The sequence below is a fragment of the Maniola hyperantus genome, chromosome 19 (assembly GCF_902806685.2).
Source record: "Maniola hyperantus chromosome 19, iAphHyp1.2, whole genome shotgun sequence".
Taxonomy (NCBI): domain Eukaryota; kingdom Metazoa; phylum Arthropoda; class Insecta; order Lepidoptera; family Nymphalidae; genus Maniola; species Maniola hyperantus.
In genome coordinates, this window is record NC_048554.1 from 7,557,516 (window position 1) to 7,578,914 (window position 21,399).

The 21,399-nt window shown below is 37.2% G+C and overlaps 3 protein-coding genes and 1 long non-coding RNA gene across 5 annotated transcripts in view; 3 read left to right on the forward strand and 1 right to left on the reverse strand.

The window, feature by feature from the left end:
* Nucleotides 1-556: 556 nt before the first annotated feature.
* Nucleotides 557-5,660, forward strand: LOC138403692 (uncharacterized). Its single transcript, XM_069505122.1, has 4 exons — nt 557-3,253; nt 3,521-3,647; nt 4,137-4,553; nt 5,626-5,660. Exons 1-4 carry the CDS (start codon nt 557-559, stop codon nt 5,658-5,660), a joined length of 3,276 nt encoding a protein of 1,091 aa, XP_069361223.1.
* Nucleotides 5,661-7,664: 2,004 nt separating this feature from the next.
* The window catches only part of LOC138403653 (uncharacterized), a 95,346-nt gene continuing 81,611 nt past the window's right edge, over nt 7,665-21,399 (reverse strand). The window contains exon 3 of the long non-coding RNA XR_011237870.1: nt 7,665-8,536. This is a non-coding gene — a long non-coding RNA (uncharacterized lncRNA). The remainder of the gene's footprint in view (nt 8,537-21,399) is intronic.
* Nucleotides 14,774-17,225, forward strand: LOC117991121 (uncharacterized). The gene is made up of 3 exons (XM_034978673.2): nt 14,774-14,947; nt 15,157-15,261; nt 16,674-17,225. The coding sequence occupies exons 1-3, from the start codon at nt 14,801-14,803 to the stop codon at nt 16,770-16,772; spliced, it is 351 nt and encodes a 116-aa protein (XP_034834564.1). The 5' UTR covers nt 14,774-14,800; the 3' UTR covers nt 16,773-17,225.
* Nucleotides 17,830-21,399, forward strand: part of LOC117991120 (uncharacterized) — a 67,055-nt gene continuing 63,485 nt past the window's right edge. The window contains exon 1 of one of the 2 annotated variants that reach the window (XM_069504992.1): nt 17,830-17,950. The gene's annotated coding sequence lies outside the window, so the exon portion shown is untranslated. Of the gene's footprint in view, nt 17,951-18,983; nt 19,098-21,399 lie in introns of those variants that run through there. The other variant, XM_034978672.2, reaches the window with a different exon arrangement.

The following is a 21,399-nucleotide window of genomic DNA, read 5'->3' on the forward strand; positions in this document are numbered from 1 at the left end:
CTGAAAACAAACTGATTTAGGTGATCAAATCGGTGAAGGAGTCCTAAAGAATGTGTAGCTAAATTGCAAAACCTAAAATTGTATTTAAGCTTGTACTTGATTGCTATTATTTAATCATTCATCCTCACTTACTGGGATATCTTTATACCCACTGCTAGGTATTATCTTGGCTAGTACTAGCTAGCCACAAATTTTTCCAAATGAAGTTACAAAAGAAAACTTCTAAGAGAACTTTCCTTGTGTTAGCGACATTGCTTTGCCTACAGTTGAATTTAAAAAAAGAATTACGGGGGAGATGAAAATGGCGGGCAGGAAAACCGGAGCTATTGATTTGAAGCAGGGAAAATTAGAATTTATAATTATGCCTTGAAGAAGTTAATAGTTTAAAACTAAGATTGAAGTTTATTAAGCATTGTCTAAATGGAATAAAGTCAGTTTCTATAAGTTGAGATAATTTTTATTAGTTCAGAAGTGATGATTACACAACGCCCACAATTTTGTGAGTAATAATATTCACTCATCTAAGTAGGTACTGTGAGAGTTATGAATTCAGCATATGATACCAACATTTGATCCCCAAGCTAAAACACAAACTATGAAGGATTGGTTGAAGAAGATAAATGAAACAGCGTCTGTTTATGGGTGGAATGAAAAGCAAATAACTTTTTATGCATTACCTCGTTTAGTTGGTTTGGCTAAGCGCTGGTATGACGGACTTACTACTGTTAAATATAATTGGAAACAATGGCAGGTGAAGCTTTTGAAAGCTTTTCCCTGTGAGGAAAATTATGGTGATCTTCTTACTGAGATGTTAGTTAGGAAAAGTCTACGTAACGAAACTCTAGAAGAATATTATTATGATAAAATTCGTCTCATCAATAGATGTAGCATAGTTGGATCTAAAGCAGTAGATTGTCTAACACATGGTATATATGACAATCATATAAGAATGAATGTGCAGGGGTTAAGTTTTAAAGATCCTGAAAACGTGCTTAATTATTTTCGTAAGATTTCGTCTAAGAATGGAAACGTCATGAACTTTAGAAAGCTATTGCCTTCTATTGAGCATCCATCGGCGCAAAGTAAGGATAATACTATAAAACAAAAGGGAAGTACAACTCGATGCCACAATTGCAAAGAAATAGGGCACTTTTGGACGTCATGCAAAAAAGACTTAGTAAAATGTAACATATGTAATCGTGTGGGCCACGAACATCAACAATGTTTTCGGTCGAAAGGGTTCAGAAATGATAAAGGCCAAGGTAGTTCACATATAACCAAAAATGTGATGCAAATTAAAACTAACAACTCGGGAAGTTCTAAGTACTATAAAGATGTATCTGTTAATGGAATTGCTACAAAAGCATTTATTGATTTCGGTAGTGAATGTACATTGATCAGTGATCAATTGCAGGGTATGATCTTAAATGCATTTTCTAAAATTCACACTGATGAATTGCCAGTGTTAAAAGGATTTGCAAATGGAGTTATAAGACCTACTGCTAGGATTCAAATTACTATAGAAATTGACTCTGTAAAAGAAATTATAAACGCTTATGTTATACCTCAATTACTATTACCAACGGGTGTTAATATTTTGATAGGACAAAATTTGACAGAACTCCCACAAATTAGGGTTTTCAAATCTGATACAAAACTTTGTTTGTATAATGTACCTAATCTTGAGCCACTTAAATTAAGTATTGTAGAAAATGCTGAAATTAATGGTGTAACAACAGTTAAAGCAACAACCAAATCTTTTACAGGTTACATTTATATATCAACGGTACCCTGTTTAAAACCAGGCTTAGAATACCTTATATTACCGGGGATCTATTTTTGTGACAAAGGTTGTATTAATTTATTTGTTATACCATTGACTTCGGAAAAAATAACATTATTGCGGAACCGAGTTGTTGCTAGAGGTAAAGAAATACCTAATGTTTTTATGACAGATTTTTCTGATAAAGATAAAGTTGAGCCACAAAGAAAGCTTCCTATTAATGTATATAGTATTGTTATTGAAACAATTCACGAGTCGGAAAGTATCCAATATACTGATATTAACATTGATGTTAACTTAGACCCTCAAATTAAAAAACAGTTGTATGAAATGCTAAATTCAAATAAACAATGTTTTGCCTTCTCCAATGCCGAACTTGGTGAAACAAAAGAAACGGAGATGCAGATACGATTAAAAGATGATGTGCCGGTATGTTATCGTCCATATCGTCTTTCTTATACTGAACGTCAAAAGGTTAAAGATATGATTGACGATCTTCAAAAAAATGGAATCATTCGAGAGTCAGAATCGGAGTACTCGAGTCCAATTATTGTAGTTCCTAAAAAAAACGGTGAATTACGTTTGTGCGTGGATTTCCGGGCACTGAATAAAAAGACTCATAAAGATAAATACCCAATGCCATTAATTGAGGATCAAATTAATAGTCTCAGTGGTCAAAGTTTTTACACGACATTAGATCTTGCTTCTGGGTACCATCAAATACCGATTGCGGAAAATTGTAAGCACATTACGGCATTTGTAACTCCGGATGGCCACTTTGAGTACAATCGAATGCCGTTTGGTCTTTGCAATGCCCCAGCGGTTTTTCAACGGCTAATTAACAAAGTACTGTCCCGTAAAAAGATACCTGGAGTTGTAGCTTATATGGATGACATTATTATTTCATCTAAAACTGTCAAAGAAGGCATTGATAAACTGCAACAAGTATTAGAAATGCTTAAAGAAGCTAATCTTACTCTCAATTTAGCCAAATGTCACTTCTTTAAGACTACAATAGAATATCTTGGTTACGAAATCTCATCAGAAGGCGTAAGACCTGGGTTAAAAAAAACTGAGGCTGTCGAATCATTTAAACGACCACAAAATCCGCATGAAATACGGCAATTTGTTGGTCTTGCCAGTTTTTTCCGACGCTTTGTACCAAGATTTGCAATACTAGCACAGCCGTTAACTTGTTTGACTAAAACAAATGCACAATGGATCTGGGGAGAACCACAAGAAGAAGCATTCAGTAATATTAAGAGAATCTTGGTTTCACGTCCAGTATTAGCAATATACAATCCTTCCTATTTGACGGAGTTGCATACCGACGCAAGTCAAGTAGGTATAGGCGGCATATTGTTGCAGAGGCCGAATAAAGAATTACCACTACGCGCTGTTGCATATTTCAGCTGGCAGACAACGGCTGAAGAACAACATTTTCACTCATATGAGTTGGAGACTTTGGCTGTAATTATGGCATTAAATAGATTCCGAACTTATTTGTTAGGTATAGAGTTCAAGATTATAACAGATTGTCATGCGGTTAGAATGACATGGTCGAAGCGAGACATGGTGCCAAGAATTGCAAGGTGGTGGTTACAAGCACAAGAATATAATTTTAGTATTGAATACAGACCTGGAAAACAAATGTTACATGCAGATGCACTAAGCCGAAATCCTTCTAATGCTGAGCATAATATTGACACTGAAACCAATGTGATAAATGTATTAAAGATAGGATCCCAAGATTGGTTAGAAACCATACAAACCACGGATCCAACTTTAAACTATATAAAAAGCGTACTATGCAATACTTGTCCTGAAGCAAAAGCCATCAAAAATGATTTTGTTTTAAAAGATGGTAAAGTTTACAAAAAGCTAGGCGACACGTTGAAATGGGTAGTTCCACGCGATGCTCGATGGAAAGTTTGCCATATGTCACATGACGAATGTGGCCACTTCTCGCTAGAGAAAACTTTAGATAAGATGCGTCGATTTTACTGGTTTCCTCATATGGCCAATTTTGTTAAGAAATACGTTAAAGCATGTATTCCCTGTGCTTATACTAAACAACCCGCAGGACGTAAGGAAGGCTATCTTTTCCCTATACCTAAAAGGCCAATCCCTTTCTATTCAATTCACGTGGATCATTTAGGACCATTTATTAAGAGCAAACTGGGGAACTCATATATATTAGGTATTATCGATGGTTACACTAAATTCATAATCTTAAAGCCAGTGCGTGATACAAAAAGTAAAAACACTGTTAAAGCATTAAAAGATGTGTTTGGTATTTTTGGAACACCTAGATTACTTATTTCTGATAGAGGAACCAGTTTTACGTCCGCAGAATTCGAAAGATTTGCACGAGAAGCAGAAATTAAACATATTAAAAATGCAGTGGCCATGCCTAGGGCCAACGGTCAGATCGAGAGATATAACAGATCGGTTCTGTCGGCTCTTTCTGCTTTAACAAATGGTGACGATGATAGAAACTGGGACACTCACCTAAATACAGTACAATGGAGTCTCAATAATACTTTGAACAAGGGAATCGGGAAAACACCAGCAGAAGTCATATTTCATAAGCCAACAATAAATATATCAGAATCTCACTTACATGACATGATAGAAGAAAATAGCGGAGTTGCTGATGAAGGAGTTTCTGACATTCATGCAAAAGTTATGCAAACTATTAAAAAGAATCAGGCCAATATGACTGAAAGATTTAACAAGAAAAGATGTGATCCAAAAATTTATCAAGAAGGTGACTTAGTATTAATACAAAAACAATTAAATAACCCGGGAGGTAGTAATAAACTTCTTCCTAAATATAGTGGTCCTTGTAGGGTAACAAAAGTGCTAGGACATGACCGTTATGAAGTAAGCAGTGTAGAAGGTCATAGTAAACACAAATATACAAATGTATATGCAGCTGAAAAAATGAAGCCTTGGATAACATTTTCGGTTCCAACCAGTGACAGAGTTGGTGAGGAGTCTAGTTCAAGCTCAGATTCAAACGAATAACTTATTGTGTTATTGTTTGGTTCTTGAAGTGTTCCTAAATGTAAATTCATAGGCTTCCATTTTTCTTATCTTTGACAAAAATGTAGTTTAAATTTAAATATGTATTCTTAAAGTTTTCATTAGTAGGTATTTTGGGTAGATATTAATTAATAAATAAATAAAACAAACAAAGGTTCTTTTATTTGTATTAATACATAAAGTAATTGACATTTTTAGTAGAAATAAAAGCAAAGCAAAATTAGGTAATTGACATGATTTTGTTGCTGCTTTGTTTTTTTTTTTCTTTCTGTTTCAGCAAGAATCTGTAATGATGATGAAGGTGTAAATAAATACGATACAATGAAAATTATTTAAGATCATAGTTCATACAAGAACCAAATGAGTTAATGAAATGATTAGAAGATAATAATATTATAGCAAAATATGAATGTTGCCATGACGTTGTTCATATGAGATTTAAAATATAAGAGAATGAGACTATTAGTTTGCGGCCATCAGGTTGGTGGAAGGGCCACCATGGCGTAAATGATATAGTTCATTAAGATAATAAGAGAATGAGACTATTAGTTTGCGGCCATCAGGTTGGTGGAAGGGCCACCATGGCGTAAATGATATAGTTCATTGAGATGATAAGAGAATGAGACTATTAAGTTCGCGACCATAGGCTAGTGAGCGGGCTGCCATGGCGTGAATGATATAGTTAGTTAAAGATGACAAGTAATAAAAGTGAGTATATTTCTAAAGTTACACTGCAATCACACATTTAAAGAACTCAGATACTGCTTAATTGTTTTTTATTTTGTTTCTTTCAGGCATCATTGACGTAATGATCATGGATATTAACTGATGTCATGACGTTGTGGATATGATGACGATCACAATAAGAGAATGAGACTATTAGTTTGCGGCCATCAGGTTGGTGGAAGGGCCACCATGGCGTAAATGATATAGTTCATTAAGATGATAAGAGAATGAGACTATTAAGTTCGCGACCATAGGCTAGTGAGCGGGCTGCCATGGCGTGAATGATATAGTTAGTTAAAGATGACAAGTAATAATAAGTGAGTATATTTCTAAAGTTACACTGCATTTACACATTTAAAGAACTCAGATACTGCTTAATTGTTTTTATTTTGTTCCTTACAGGCATCATTGACGTAATGATCATGGATATTAACTGATGTCATGACGTTGTGGATATGATGACGATCACAATAAGAGAATGAGACTATTAGTTTGCGGCCATCAGGTTGGTGGAAGGGCCACCATGGCGTAAATGATATAGTTCACTAAGATGATAAGAGAATGAGACTATTAGTTTGCGGCCATCAGGTTGGTGAGAGGGTCACCATGGCGTAAATGATATAGTTCATTAAGATGATAAGAGAATGAGACTATTAAGTTGCGACCATAGGCTAGTGAGCAGGCTGCCATGGCGTGAATGATATAGTTAGTTAAAGATGACAAGTAATAATAAGCATCATTGACATAATGATCATGAATATTGAACTGATGTTTGTGTCTATCTGATGTGCGAATGAGGACATTCTAAGAAAAGGATGGCCGAAACGAAATAATTGTTCAAATGCAACAATCAACCAAAGAAGTGGTTTGGTTTAAGCAAAGATGGTGATTATGAAATTAAGATAAAACTATGAGTTTGATTGAATGAGAATCTCTTTCAATTGAGCCCGAATGTCTGAGGACAGACATGAAGTCAGAATGGCCGATTGTTAGCGACATTGCTTTGCCTACAGTTGAATTTAAAAAAAGAATTACGGGGGAGATGAAAATGGCGGGCAGGAAAACCGGAGCTATTGATTTGAAGCAGGGAAAATTAGAATTTATAATTATGTCTTGAAGAAGTTAATAGTTTAAAACTAAGATTGAAGTTTATTAAGCATTGTCTAAATGGAATAAAGTCAGTTTCTATAAGTTGAGATAATTTTTATTACTTGTTAAAATATATCAGTAGGTACCCTTATTATAAATGCGAAAGTGTGTTTGTTTGTTGGTTCGTCCTTCGATCACGTCGCAACGGTGCAACGGATTCACGTGCTTTTTTGCATGGGTATAGATTAAGACCTGGAGAATGACATTGGCGACTTTTTATCCCAGAAATTCAAAAAGTTCTTACAGGATTTAAAAAAAAAAAATCCACGCGGACGAAGTCGCGGGCATCAGCTAGTACCTAATAACAAAAGAAATTCCATTTCTTGGACGTTCGACTTAACAAAGATAAGATAATAAACGCCTTTGAAGACATGACTCATCTGTTCACTTTCAAGACATACCTACGTTTGAACCACTCCCACGTGCCCTGATGCGGAAAGAATTAAATAAGTATCATTGTTCTATCTTATGAACCGAGAGTGAATTGATTTGACTATAGAAAATCTGTAGTACAGTGTAGGTGTTGTCAATAAATCTAGTTCCAATTCGGATGTACTGTTAGTCATTAAGATATGCAATAGATCTCGTTTTCATTTACAAACGTGTATTAAAAAAACTAAGTAGGTAGGTAGAGTAAGTCTCTACAAATCAACTTTGTATCTATTATCTGCATTATATTCTTGGCAGAGCCCCAATTAATTTCTATTGACCTCCGCTAATGAAATTGACAGGGAGCCGTTGGATTGACGCGACGCAAGACTGTGTGTGGAAGTCCCTACAAGAGACCCTATGTCTCTTAAAGGGACCCCTTATTTATTATTTTGCTCATAGCCATCACGGTAACGGGGGCGTACGCACTACAGACTGATCAAGTCCTATCAATCCATTCGTCCTAACTCCCAACGTCATCCTTAGCCGTGGTCTCGCACTAGTTGACGTGCCCTTAGGAAAATGTTATTCTCCGATCTCTCCAATTATGAGATTTATCTTGGATTCTGTTTTACCAATTTTTATCTGGTTAGTTACATAAGCAAAGACACACAGTTCGAAAACATAATTTTACTACTTATAGGTAATGTTTTTAGACTCGACCTATCCAACAGGTCAAAATAGGTATGTTTTCCATGTTATTTTCAGGGAAAAGAATAATATACGTCCCAACGATAGGTTAGGTAATGTCTCCTTCTTCTCCCCTGTCTTCTTCCGCGGAGTGGGTGGGCGTCAGCATCCAGCTCTCGCTCCCGCTCCGCGGCCTCCTTTAATATTATGACAGTTTCACAGAAGGAGGCCATTATGATCTTACTCATCTCACTATCGATCATGTCGTCTATTATGCTCAGCAGCGAGAGGTTTTATCTTGGACTGGACGACAAGATGTGGCGCTAAGGCCCCCACGCCGCGCACACCACCAAGGTGTGATGTGCCGTATCGTCTGGCGCACCACAATTCTTGTAGGCCGGCGTCTCCTCCCATCTCGCAATCTGATACAGATCCTTGTCAAAACACCCATTCCCTGTAAGCAACTGCACCAGCCGGTACGTCAGCACCCCATGCCGTCATTTGAGCCATCGCTCAAGGTTGTACCTTGTAAAATATGAATAACTTCGTGTGTAGTTTGTAAAATGAATATCAATAAATAAATTGTTACGGTATTACAATAATATTTGACTCGGTCACCCAATGTTAACAAAACGTTTTCTTCTATAAGCCGTACGCATACAAGCTTGTAAAGTAAGTATAATAAGATAAGAGAAAGAGAATAAGAAGCTTTATCAGCGTGTTGGACACGTCATCTCGGCTCGACGCGACGACGACGGTCTGGCTCGTGATCTGAAAATAAAGATAATCGTGTTTACATAAGCAAGGTAAACTTTGTAGTAATATTAGGTTTTTATTCGTAGGTATTTCGGATGTAATGTATCCTTGAAAGAATTAAAATGTAGATAAGGTTTAAGGAGTAAGAGCCAGCCTTGAGCGTGCCAGACCTTCGTCTATATATATAAAAGGAAAAGGTGACTGACTGACTGACTGACTGACTGATCTATGTATCAATGCACAGCTCAAACTACTGGACGGATCACGCTGAAATTCGGCATGCAAATAGCTATTATAACGTAGGCGTCCGCTAAGAAAGGATTCAAAATGCAACCCCTATAAAGGGGTAAAATAGGGGTTTGAAATTTGTGTAGTCCACGCGGACGAAGTCGCGAGCATAAGCTAGTTATTTTATAAAAGCTGAAAGTTTCTCTGCGTATTGTCCCCAACACAGGGAGGAACGATCAGCGACCATGAAGTTTGGATCTTGGTGGCTTTGGGAGATAAGCTTGGTTGGCTTTGGTAATAAAGGTGTAAAAAATCTTACGTCAAAGTATAAAGCCTAATTTTTTTCAAATTTTTTTCGAAATTCAACTCGAAAACATAGTCCGTCCCCCGTCCGTCCATCCGACCGCCTGTCTGTCAGTATTATTATGTATGTCAGTATTATATTTCGTAAACTTATATAGGCAGAGAGTTTAAATTTTCACAGAATATGTATTTCTATTGCCGCTACAAATAATGAAAATTTATAACAACAAATAATAAAAAATTCAAAATGGTTGCCATGAAAATTTAAATAAAAGATGGTAGGTACGGAACCTCTTCGTGTGTGAGTACGACTCGCACTTGACCGATTTTTAGATACGGGTATAATCGCAGCGTTGCGAGAGTCGTAAACCAAATATTTAAATCTATGCAGATAAAAACGTCGTATTTAATTTTCTAAATCCGGTTGTAAATGTTTCTAAGCATCTTTTAAGCCGTTAAAACGCCATCCAAATGAGATATTAATGTACATCTACATATTTTATTACTAGGTGCTGCCCGCGACTTCGTCCGCATGTTCTTCCCCGGGATGTAAGCTAACTGTGTACCCATCAAAATCGGTTAAGCTGTTGGGCCGTGAAAAGCTAGCAGACAGAAGGATAGACAGACACACTTTCGAATTTATAATGTTAGTATGGATATGGATCTGACTTGGATGGCATTGCGGCTCACACAAAACATGTTTTTATAACAAAAAATGCTATTGACTATACTACTGACTATTAGGACTAATTTGGACTTCTTGAAAATAAAAAGCGTCTTAAAAATAAAAGGCGGGGGAACGACAGCGGGGGGCAACACGGAGGGCAAAAGAGCGAGAGGCCGCTCACCAACGAGGTGGTCAGACCAGTTAAAGGGATCCAGCAGGTGTGGATTGTATCACATAGTGAAAATGGCCACCAACAGAAGCCGGTGGAAACAGATAATCCATGTGAAGAAAAGACCGGAGAGAGAGAGAAAAATAAAAACGTGAAAAGCATGAATTTGCAATATAAAATGGATATAGACCAAAAGATATGTGAATTGTTAAGAAGTCCTGAAAGAAAAAGGAATACAACAGTCTGATAGGTAGGTATTTTTGGAACAACAAACTACTTAATTGATTAAGCGACAGAATCGTCAGAATCTTGTTCTACCATATAAGGTTGCATGGGTCATCAGGTTTTGGAAATTGGCTGCACAAAATGACAAAGAAACTAAGTAGGTAGGTAATTAGTCACCAGGTTTGTCTAAATTTTTCCGTCAGTCCTTTGATATTTTTTCATTGGTATCAAATATTTTTTGCTTCTTTTATTACCAGTAGGTAGTATTAATTTAATATTGTATTTGTGACACTGTGCTTACCTAAGTGATTGTGCTTTTGATACCTACTTAGTTTAACTTAAAATTAACGTTTATTTGTTAAAATATTAAAATAAAGTTTAAAACTAGCCTTATCTGATTACTAAGTATACAAATCATGCCCGCGTGGAATGGTGCCAAGAATACTGGCTGTATTTCCGCGCTGGACAGCCAGGCTGATCCGTTGCGCAAAAAATGAGCCAGCCCTTCTGTCACCAGTTGAGCCTGTTTATCGCGGTGAAATGTCTCGTAAATTTTTTTTGCACTAAGACTCCATGGCCCCAGGCCCCATGGTCTCCTGGAGCTCCTTTGGCAAGAGAGTCCGTGGATTCCAAATTTAGCAACCTCTTCTCCTCACGGACATCTGTGCTGATGGCACAGTGGTGTTCCCCTGAGACCTGGAGCCACACGAAAACTTTCGTTATTTAAAAGTGGGCCGAGATTTTTGGATGGCAAGGCATGAACCCAATACCCAGATTCTTTTTTGGATAATGCTAGAAGCCTGGCATGATCTCTGTCACTTGTAACATTTTGAAGCCATTTCGAATTTCGAATGATAATCTGAATTTTAAAGGAATTCTTGAGGACATTTGATAAGTAGGAAGGTAGAGTTCTTGCAATTCACGAAGGCGAGTGAACTTTACTTGTGGTTACTTCGTTTACATGGGCATTGCGTTAGTGTGCGTGGATGTTGGACCAATCAGTCGCGAGCAAGCGCTCGCACGCACATATTTACTGTACCTTACGTATACCGATATAAGTCGTATCGGTATAAGTAAGGTACCTAACAGCACAAGCACGAGCCACTCGCCCTCGTGAAATGCAAGAACTTTCATTAATTTATTTTTATTATTTTCATGCTTTCTGTATGTGCGTGTTGAAAGTTTTTTGATGTATATATACATTACTTTAAAGTTATGTTCTTAGCGTAGGTAAATTGTGGATGCCTATTTAAAATTAGGTTTTAAGTGAACTATTGTGTTCTTTATTGAGAAAATAAATGTCTTTAAACCGAAATTCATACAAAATGAGCGAGTAACATTTAAATTTGTTGCCAGTACAGTTTGTAGACAAATTGACTAGCATGAAGTAATAAGTCTATGCTCCTGTAATTAACTAACGGCGCATACTAGATTGTACCGTTTGCTATCAAATGTACTTCGGTCTGTTTCACGTAGCGTTTTAGTTTCGAGCTTTTAGTGATTTCACTATAATAGTTTAGGCAGTAATACTTACAAAAGCGGTGATAGCCTAGTGTTTAAGACATCAACCTTCTATCTAGGAGGTCGGGGCTTCGATGCAGGGCACGCACCTTTAACTTTAAATACCCGGTGGAAAAAGAAGAGGAGCAAGGAAGCCGTTTTAAACGTCTTCGCTTACAGCTTCGTGCCTCGTCTTCTTTTTGCAAATAGGTTCCTATTTGTATGTGGGTATAGAATATAAATACTATTTACTAGATGACGCCCGCGATTTCATCCCCATGAATTTATTTAAAAATTCCTACGTTGCAAGCTAACTCTGTGTCAAATAGATGAAGCCCGCGACCTTATCTAGACGGATTAAAGTTTTTAAAAATTCCGTGGGAAGTCTTTGATTTTCTGAGACAAAGCCTATGTCTCTCCTTGGGATGCAAGCTACATCTGTAGTTCTGTACCTTTCGTCTAAACAGGTTATACGGATGGGCTAGTCGCCACTCTAGCGAGTAGTCTGCTATATACCTACTATAGATCACACTAGACGGCCCAAGCGTCTGTGACTGAGAAGTAGGACTTCACGCATGAACTGTTATTGAAAGATAAGAAGTTTTATGCTCAATTGATTGTAACATACTTACGGCCTCACGCCATCTATCTTGTAGAAAACTTTAATAAACAACAACTGCCCAAGTATACAGTAGGCCGCGACAAGTTGAGATGGAGTGTATGTCATTGTAAATGTGCGTTTTAATTAATTAAATAGGTATCACTTGCTTTAATGGTGAAGGAAAACATCTTGAGGAAACCTGCATACCTACCTGAGAGTTCTCCATAATGTTCCAAAGGTGTGTGAAGTCTACCAATCCGCACATGGCCAGCGTGGAAGACTATGGCCAAAACGCTTCTCACTCTGAGAGGAGACCCGTGCTCTGAGTGAGCCGGCGATGGGTTGATCATAATGATGATGATGATATAATAAATACAATTTTATCGTAATTACGACATAGGTTCTCCAGTGTTTTTAACATTGATGTTGGAATCCCCCTCTTTTAATAATTTAAAAATATCGAATATCAATATTGTTTTGGTTGCAGTACATGCATGTTGTTACCACAAGAATGAAGGCGGCGGCGGCGCCCTCATTTAGTTTATACTCTTTTCGGTTGATCTATACCTGCGTCTTTTCTTCCTCTTACGTTTAAGAACTCCACCTGAATCAGTTCGATCATTTTAATATCTCATTCCTGTTAAATTAATAAGTACCTAAGTTGGTACCTATTACATGCTATTACCAACCGGCCTTTACAAGAATTAAGTAGGTAGGTACCTACCTAGTTAGTTGTTTTTACCCTTCGAAGCTAGCCAACTACTATATTTGACTGTATTTGTTCATCACTTACGAATTTTTCATCCCAATGGAAATACTAAAATAAAAAGTGGCATATTTTAGGAATTTTTTAGGAGTTTGGTGAATTCTCTATTTTTGCAATGGTCACACAACACCTCAGACTCAGTAGGGCGATTGTCAAATACCTGCATCAATCATTATTACAATCTCAATTGTTCTGATTGGCTGAATTTGTGCGATTCTTCTTGCAACAATGCATTGTGGCCAATAGTGAGCGAGGATTAACCAATCAGAGATGATTGCGATCGTGACATTGTAGCTGTCAAACAACCGCGGTAGGGCCACAGAACAAATCTCACAATCTCACAGTTTTTTTACGACGCATTTTCTTCCCTCCTAAATTCTATATTTGGTAATTTTAATAAATTTTCGCATCGTCTTTTAGATATAAACCCACACATGGCCTTGTATATTTTACGTTTATGTTTATTTGCTCCTAAATTCATGTATTTATTGCGGTGCAGTCCCTTTTGGAAATACCCTTCTTTAATTTCGGTCCTAGACGTGTCACTTAAGGACACTCTTGGCAAAATTCTAAATTTACAATTCGATGACCGCACCTGGACCCAAGCGAGCCTACCTGTGAAATACGGGGGCCTAGGCATACGGTCCATTTCAAGCATTGCGCTTCCGGCTTTCTTATCTTCTGCTTCTGGCTCTATCACTCTCATCAGTCAGATCCTTAATCTGACCAGTCCGACTGATGTTGTGGTGGAGAGTCTTGCGGAGGCCAAGTTGGCTTGGAGTGCGTCTTGTCCTGATGAAGATTATCCTATTGCTGTGGAATGTCAGGGCCTTTGGGACAACCGCGTGTTATCTTGACACACGCGGACCTAGTAGCGCAGTGTACCTCGGCTACGGATAAAGCCCGAATTTTGGCGGTATCCGAAAAGGAGTCGGGTCACTGGCTACACGCTCTGCCATCTCATAGCTTGGGGACGATTCTCGACCAGACAGCGCTTCGTGTGGCCGTTTGCCTACGCTTGGGAATCAAGGTTTGTGAGCCTCATTATTGCCCTTGCGGCAGCCCCGTGGATCGGTTTGGTCACCATGGACTCAGTTGTATTCGGAGTGCAGGCCGCTTATATCGACATGGTGCTATTAATGATATAGTCCGTCGCGCTCTGGCCACTGCCTCAGTCCCAGCTCAGCTAGAACCTTCCGGCTTGTTCAGGGATGACGGCAAAAGGCCAGATGGGATGACTATAGTACCATGGTCGATGGGGCGTGCGCTGGTGTGGGATGCGACCTGCGTCGACACGTTGGCAGCGTCCCATTTATCGGGCACGTGCCAAAAAGCGGCTGCAGCAGCCGAGTCAGCTCAAGAGCTTAAGCGCCGTAAATACTCAGTCATTAGTAAGGACTATGTATTTGCGGCGCTTGCGTTTGAGACTCTGGGCCCATGGTCATCGGACACGAAAGCTTTTATAAACGTCGTGTCCCAAAAGCTGATCCACGCGTCTGGTGACCCAAGAGCTGGTGCTTATTTCGCTCAACGGTTGAGCCTTGCCGTTCAGCGAGGTAATAGCGCCAGTGTTTTGGGCACAATGCCCATAAATGACCATTTGGACGGCGTATATTTTTGTAAATATAAATTTTTTAGTAATAAGTTTTTCTGTATGTATATACTATATATAGTTTTTTTTTGTTGTTTTAATGTATGTTTGCAAAATCTCACAGTTAGTGTGTCAAGTTGACATTAGTGTCAACGTCAAATTAATACATTTATGTGAAATTTTTATTTTTCATCTATGTGTCACTGTCAAATGTTTCAATCAATTTTAAATGGGATTGTTGGGAAGTAAAATTTCACGTTCATCGAAAATGGCCAACTCTGCAGAGATTCAACAATTTATTAAAGACGCTATTTCCCAAGAAAAAGTAGTTGTGTTCTCGAAATCATATTGCCCTTATTGTACGCTAGCTAAGGATGTGAGTATCCATTATAGGTTATAAATTGTTTCCTATTTTATATATTTTTTAAATTATATTTTATTATTTTTAAGACCTAACTTTTATTAAATCTATATCTACCTATCTGATTTTCTTGGTATTTAGTTTATATTTTACTATGAAGCGAGTTATTAACTTGCTCTCCTGTTACTGTTCTCAAGACTTATAAATTACTTTATATTTTTAAGGTATTTGGAAAAGTTAAACAACCGATAAAGGTGTACGAGTTAGACGAGCGTGATGATGGCCAAGCCATTCAGGACACCCTAGCACAAATCTCCGGATTCAGAACTGTAAGTAATTTAAGCATATTGTAATCAAAATGTAAGAAGTAAAATATGATGCTGCGATTCACAGTGACCCTCAAATCAGTATTATCTGTGATGTCATTATTGTGGTGCAATATTTATTTTTAGACAATTTTTTTACACATTAGTGCATTTTAACCACATCCTTGTTGAAGAGGTAAACTCGGTTTCTTTTCGATCTGTATGAGAAGATTTTTAGCTACCTGCTTCTTGAGTTATTAAGGTTTATTTTTAGTATTTGTGTACAAACTACTACCTAATTAGGACCCATTAATAGAGACAAAAACAAATATCTTGCTGGTACCTATATATTGCAAAGTTCAAAAAAAGAAAATAATTGTTGTACCTATGTGGTAAACTCATACATACTTTTTATGTGGTAGTGGTACTGGAAGGAGGACACAAGGTCCTTAACAGAATAACCAGACTAGATCCAATTTAAAATCCAACTTAATTCAATATTCAATAAACTGCACACAAAAAGAAAAGTCCTGATTCACTCAATGACTAATCCATCAACACTCTGCCTATAAAGGTGAAATTATGCCAGAGGTTCCTTCATATTGTAAACAAGGAATAAGGATAAATTTTTTAAATGTTGGGCAGTTGCTAGTCCTAAACTATAACTCCAAACTTCTAGCTTGGTATAACTCCAAACTTCTAGCTTGGTAAAACTAAATCTTATACCACAGCACCATCTGTTAGCATATTGCTGCAACATTATGTAGGTATGACCAGTAATGTCATTTACACTTGTTTCTGAATGCTGTCATTACTCATTGGATGTTATTTATATGAGAAATGGTTTTCGTAACAATCTGAATAATCTTTCAAGAAATGTTAGTAACTAATTAGTTTATTTTTAGTTATCATGCATATTTATACTTGTACTTTAAAATAATAAATGCGAAAATGTGTCTGTCTGTCTGCTAACTTATCACAGCTTATCTGCGGGGCGATTGTCTAAAACCTGCATCAATCATTATTACAATCTCAATTGTTCTGATTGGCTGAATTTGTGCGATTCTTGTTGCAACAATGAGCAACATTGCATTGTGGCCAATAGTGAGCGAGCATTAACCAATCAGAGATGATTGCGATCGTGACATTATAGCTGTCAAACAACCGCGGTAGGGCCACTGTTTAACTGATTTTGACAAAATTTGGTATAAAGATAGCTTGTATCCCAGGGAAGGGACATAGGCTACTATTTATCCCAGAAAGTCAAAGAGTTCCAGTTCTAAATCTAGCCAGACAAAGTCACAGGCATCATCTAGTAATTAATTATAAAAGTGTATTCGTTCATTGTTATAATCTTTTTAACCAACTTCTAAAAAGGAGGAGTATCTAGATTTGATTTTGGCACTGTGTATTTATTTATATTATATTCTTTGCAGGTTCCACAAGTGTTTATTAATGGGACCTGTGTGGGCGGTGGATCAGATGTAAAGCAACTGTATGACTCTGGAAAATTAGAGCCCATGCTTATTGGATAATCTGTCAATATAGTAAACTTGCATTTCACGAGGGTGAGTGGCTCATGCTTGTGTTTAAGTCATATTGGTTTAAGTAAGGTACACTTACGCAATGCCCATGTATACGACGTAACCACAAGTAAAATTCACTCGCCTTCGTGAATTGCAAGAACTGTATTATACCTACTTATTTATAATATTGCGAAATAATAGTACATTACTGTCACAATAGATAAAGTCGTTTGTATAATATTGAAATGTACAAAGTTTGCTTATTTTCTATAGTAATTGAGAAAATATTTGAGAAAACCATCTGTGTTACTTAATTAGGTTTTTTTTTAATATGTTTTCATTCATTGACCATTTAAAATGGTGTTGATTCTATAATACAAATATTTATTTATTTTTCTGTACTTAGGTACAACTCTATTTTTACTTTGCAACTTTTTGTAATAAAGTTTATTTTAAAATGTTTTTTATTTTTTATTTCACATAAGTACAAATTGTTTAAAAACACAATTGAGAAGATCATATTTTGGTTTTGGGATGTGAATCCTACAGATTTGTAAATATAAGTCAAACAACAACATTCAAATCGAAAGCGCTAACATGTTCGCAATAATTATTATGTAAATAACGCAAAGCCTGCTAACATCACCCCTTGACGGCCGAGAGGGCTAAAATCGGCCCGAATTAATTCTAGAGATTCCTCCATAAATCCTTCAGAAGAAGTCACTGGTCCCCCTCCCTAAACGTTTTATTACGCACACGGGATGAAAACATAAGGCTCACTCAAGGCTACTACGCGCAGCCTGCCGAGGGGCCGGATTGGAGTACGTAGCTGTTATAATATATCCTATGTCATTGATAAAGGCGTCCTTTTTGCGTAACTCAATAGGCAGCCCTTATTGAGGAACTACGCGTGCGAACGAGAAAGAAAGCTACAGTTGCTACCCCAGCCCTAGCCGCCCTTGCAGATTCCGGCATACGCCGCTAGTAGGCGCTCCAGCCCGCCCTAGCACAACACGCTTTAATATCTTATTTTGTATCAGGCTTGTGTAAACAAACTCGTTTGTATATTAAATTCTACAAATGTGCCTGTACCGATTTATTCAGTGGTTTTTACACTTGTTTTTTATAAGCTGCCCGAATTAACATGTGTTGTGCTTTGAAATACGAATGAAAGGCCGGGGCTAAAGGTAAGTACTATCATAAAATAGTACAAAACGCTCCGTGCTTAACGTACTTGTCTTTATAATGATTTGTCTGTGCTTTTAAAGTATCTGGGAGGCTGAATTCTTTATGCCTAGTGTTTGGAGTATGAGAACAATGTGACTTTAATATCGTTTGGTGAAATGTTTTTAAACTAAGACTAGTTTCGTTTCGGTATTATAATAATACAAAAAATACCAAGTCACAGATAAAATGTGATCTCTCACTCTAATCACAGGCTTTTATGTTGATTTGATGTACCTAATGAATCTGTTGTTGAAAACATATTTTTAAAGAAACAGATACATTTTTAAGGACGCATTTGCTACGTTATATCTGACCATCAATATATACCTAATGTGTTTTATCAAAATCAGTTTAATTAACTAAGAATTGTATGGCGCAAAACCTAGGCATCAAAGAGCTATGACAACTATGACGCTACATTCACCGTTACTAATAAAAAAAAATAACTTGAGTCCTTATTGGTCCTTATGTTTAGTTTTATTGCAGGGCTAATAAATTCAATAGCAAAAGTAGTAGGTACTTGTTTTTCTAAAGAATAAAATAATACCGCAAATCAGTTAAGTAGGTAGCCCTTTAAAGAATTACGTTTCAATACGTAAGTACCTATGCTATCGCTCTGCTCTGCTCGTCTGTGCAAAACTGAAAAAAAAAAAAGATCAGCGCTACGAAACGATCGCTTATTTTGCTTCCGCAGTCTAAAGATTTCGAGATGTTGGAACTTGAAAAGTCACAACGTAAGCCGAATTCATATTTATGAGTCACGCAGCGACTTGATAGAGAATTTGTGTTACAAAGTAAGCATTTCAAACGAACGGCTTACTATTTACGAAAACCTCGCATCGTAAACGATACTGGCTGAATGTTACAAGTACGGGACCCTATGCCTCGTTTGGCGGGAAAAGCACGTTAGGGGTTGCCGCGTAGGTATATAAGGCGGGCGAAAGGCCGACGGCAGTCAGAGCGGCTACGGCTCCGTGGGCGGCGGCGTAGCGCCTAAACAAAGCGCGTAGCTACGAAAAAGTTTTCACTCGTCGATGCCGTAGTGAAGTAGTTATTTAGTGATCTAAACATAGTTGAGGCGATAGATTCCTTGCTTGTTGTTCGTTGGTAAGAATAGATTGATTAGAAAAGTTTCTGTTATATTTATCTTCTTTTTTATTTGCTCCGTAGTAACTCTTATAAATGTTAGTTAGTTGTGTCTTAATAGTGATACTCGTAGACTGTATTTATGTAGACTTGATTCTTTAGTAATTTTAAGTTACCTAATTATTTTTCTCTTAGTATCCAGCTGACTCCAAAATTCAACACAAAATAAAAACCTTTGCAAACAGTTTTTCGCGAAGTCCTATTATATTCGAGCTCCGCCAAATCTGAAGAGTTTATGGAAGTGCAAAATACCTGTATACCAGTATATTAACTTCATTAACCTAGACAAAGCGAAGGCGCTCGTATAATTTAAAAATAGGAAACCTACGTGTCCAAGTTTATAAACAATAATTAATCCAATCATTAAAAACCTACTTACCTACTTAGTTACCTATAACTCACTTAATATTATCTACTACAAAGCGTTTGTTTGGTTTTTTATTCTGGAAAATCAAAGAGTTGCCACGGGCTTAAAAAAATTAAATCCACGTGGTTATCATCTAGTCGCGGGCATCATCTAATTTTTAGTGTTCCGTACCCGAAGGGTGCCAACGGGACCCTGTTATAACTAACATCTGCTGTCCGTCCGTCCGTCCGTCTGTCTGTCAGCGGACTGTATCTCGTAAACCGTATAAGTATAAAGTTGAAATTTTCATCATCATCATCATCATGACATAATTAAAAATTGCCGTCATGAAAATTAAAAAAAAATTAAAAAGTGTTATTTCTTGTACGATGCTATGGAACCCTTAGTGTGCGAGTCCGACTCGCACTTGACCAATTTTTTTATATAAGAAACCATAGTTTCCTTTACGTTTCCATACAAACGTCGCGTTGTTTAAACATTGTTTTTCTCCATGTTTACACGATTGTTGATGATATTTTTCACAAACAATGAAAGCTAATTTTGCCTCAGCTTCATTTCCATATCGTACATGCTGCGGCATGTCGTTTTAGTTTGAAAAACGCTTGATTTTTATAATATAAAGCGGTTCATACGTCGACCCTAGACTCGGCCTCGGCAAAAAAAGAAAAATTCTCCCATGTCAACAAACTTCGGGCTCGGGGCTCTGGCAGACGGGAATGTTCTGGAGTGCCTATTTGTGTTCATTACTGAGGATGGATTATGAAAGTTATTTTATCTGTACTCCGTTTGTTCACTCGGTTAAGATAAGTGGAACTAGAAATATTCCACACGATTATTTACATGCTTATGACTTTTAACAGTTTTTATTGCCTTAGTTTTAGATTTTCCGGGATTTCAATAGCCATAAATGTTTTGTAAAAATTAGCTAATTAGCTAGCTATCTCAGACGCTCTACATTATAAAATAAGTTAAGGTTTACATATTTCCATCAACAGTGATCAGGATTGCAGGCGTTTCAGGATGTCTTCAGCTTCTGCAGGTTTAGGGATACTCACCGACCTTGGTTTCCTGGTTCCCAAAGTTCCAGCGTTGGGTTTACCCAGGACTTATAAATTAAAATTACAGCAGCTTTAAAATACGTCCATTTTATTTCAGTTCCAGTGAAGAGAGAGAGCGAGAAAGACATAATTTACAGATCAAATCGCAATATAGACACAGATTATATATCATCATGTAGGTACAAAGTTTAGTGATGAGAAAATACTAAACAAACAGTACCTAAAGATTGCAATCAAAAGAGCCAATGGTTCTTCTAGACTTGAAAAGCACACGCTTCACAGTATTGTGTCAGAAACAACACCGAAACTGGCCTAATCATGAGTTTGCGCTGACGAAACATTTACACACACACATGTTGAAAACTCGATTTTCTGTTAATGTATTGAACTGAGTTTGCATTGTCATACAATGTGTTGAAAAGAAACTTGTTTGATATTCCATAGCCTTTGAAAGAATTTTAAAATACTTACTTATTGTCAAAGAATTTATCCGATTTTCTGCAGTGCGAACGTAAATTCAACAAGTTAAAAGATTCATCACACACGCCGACCTGCCAAACATTCACATAAGTAGGTAGTAGGTACAGTACGCAGCAGAAAGTAATGTTAATCGGCATTTAGAAGGAGATAGCGAATTTGTAGAGCATTGTCTCTGTCGTTGAGTTCGGCAAAACGTCATATAGGTATGAGTGACAGAGACAATGCTCTACAAAGCCGAAATGTCATTCTTAAGGCTGATATACATTACTTTCTGCCGCGTACTGTGTTTAATGTATTTTGGTGCAAGCTCACGCTTGTAGACATCTACCGTTTATAAAAAAATTTACTTTTATTATTC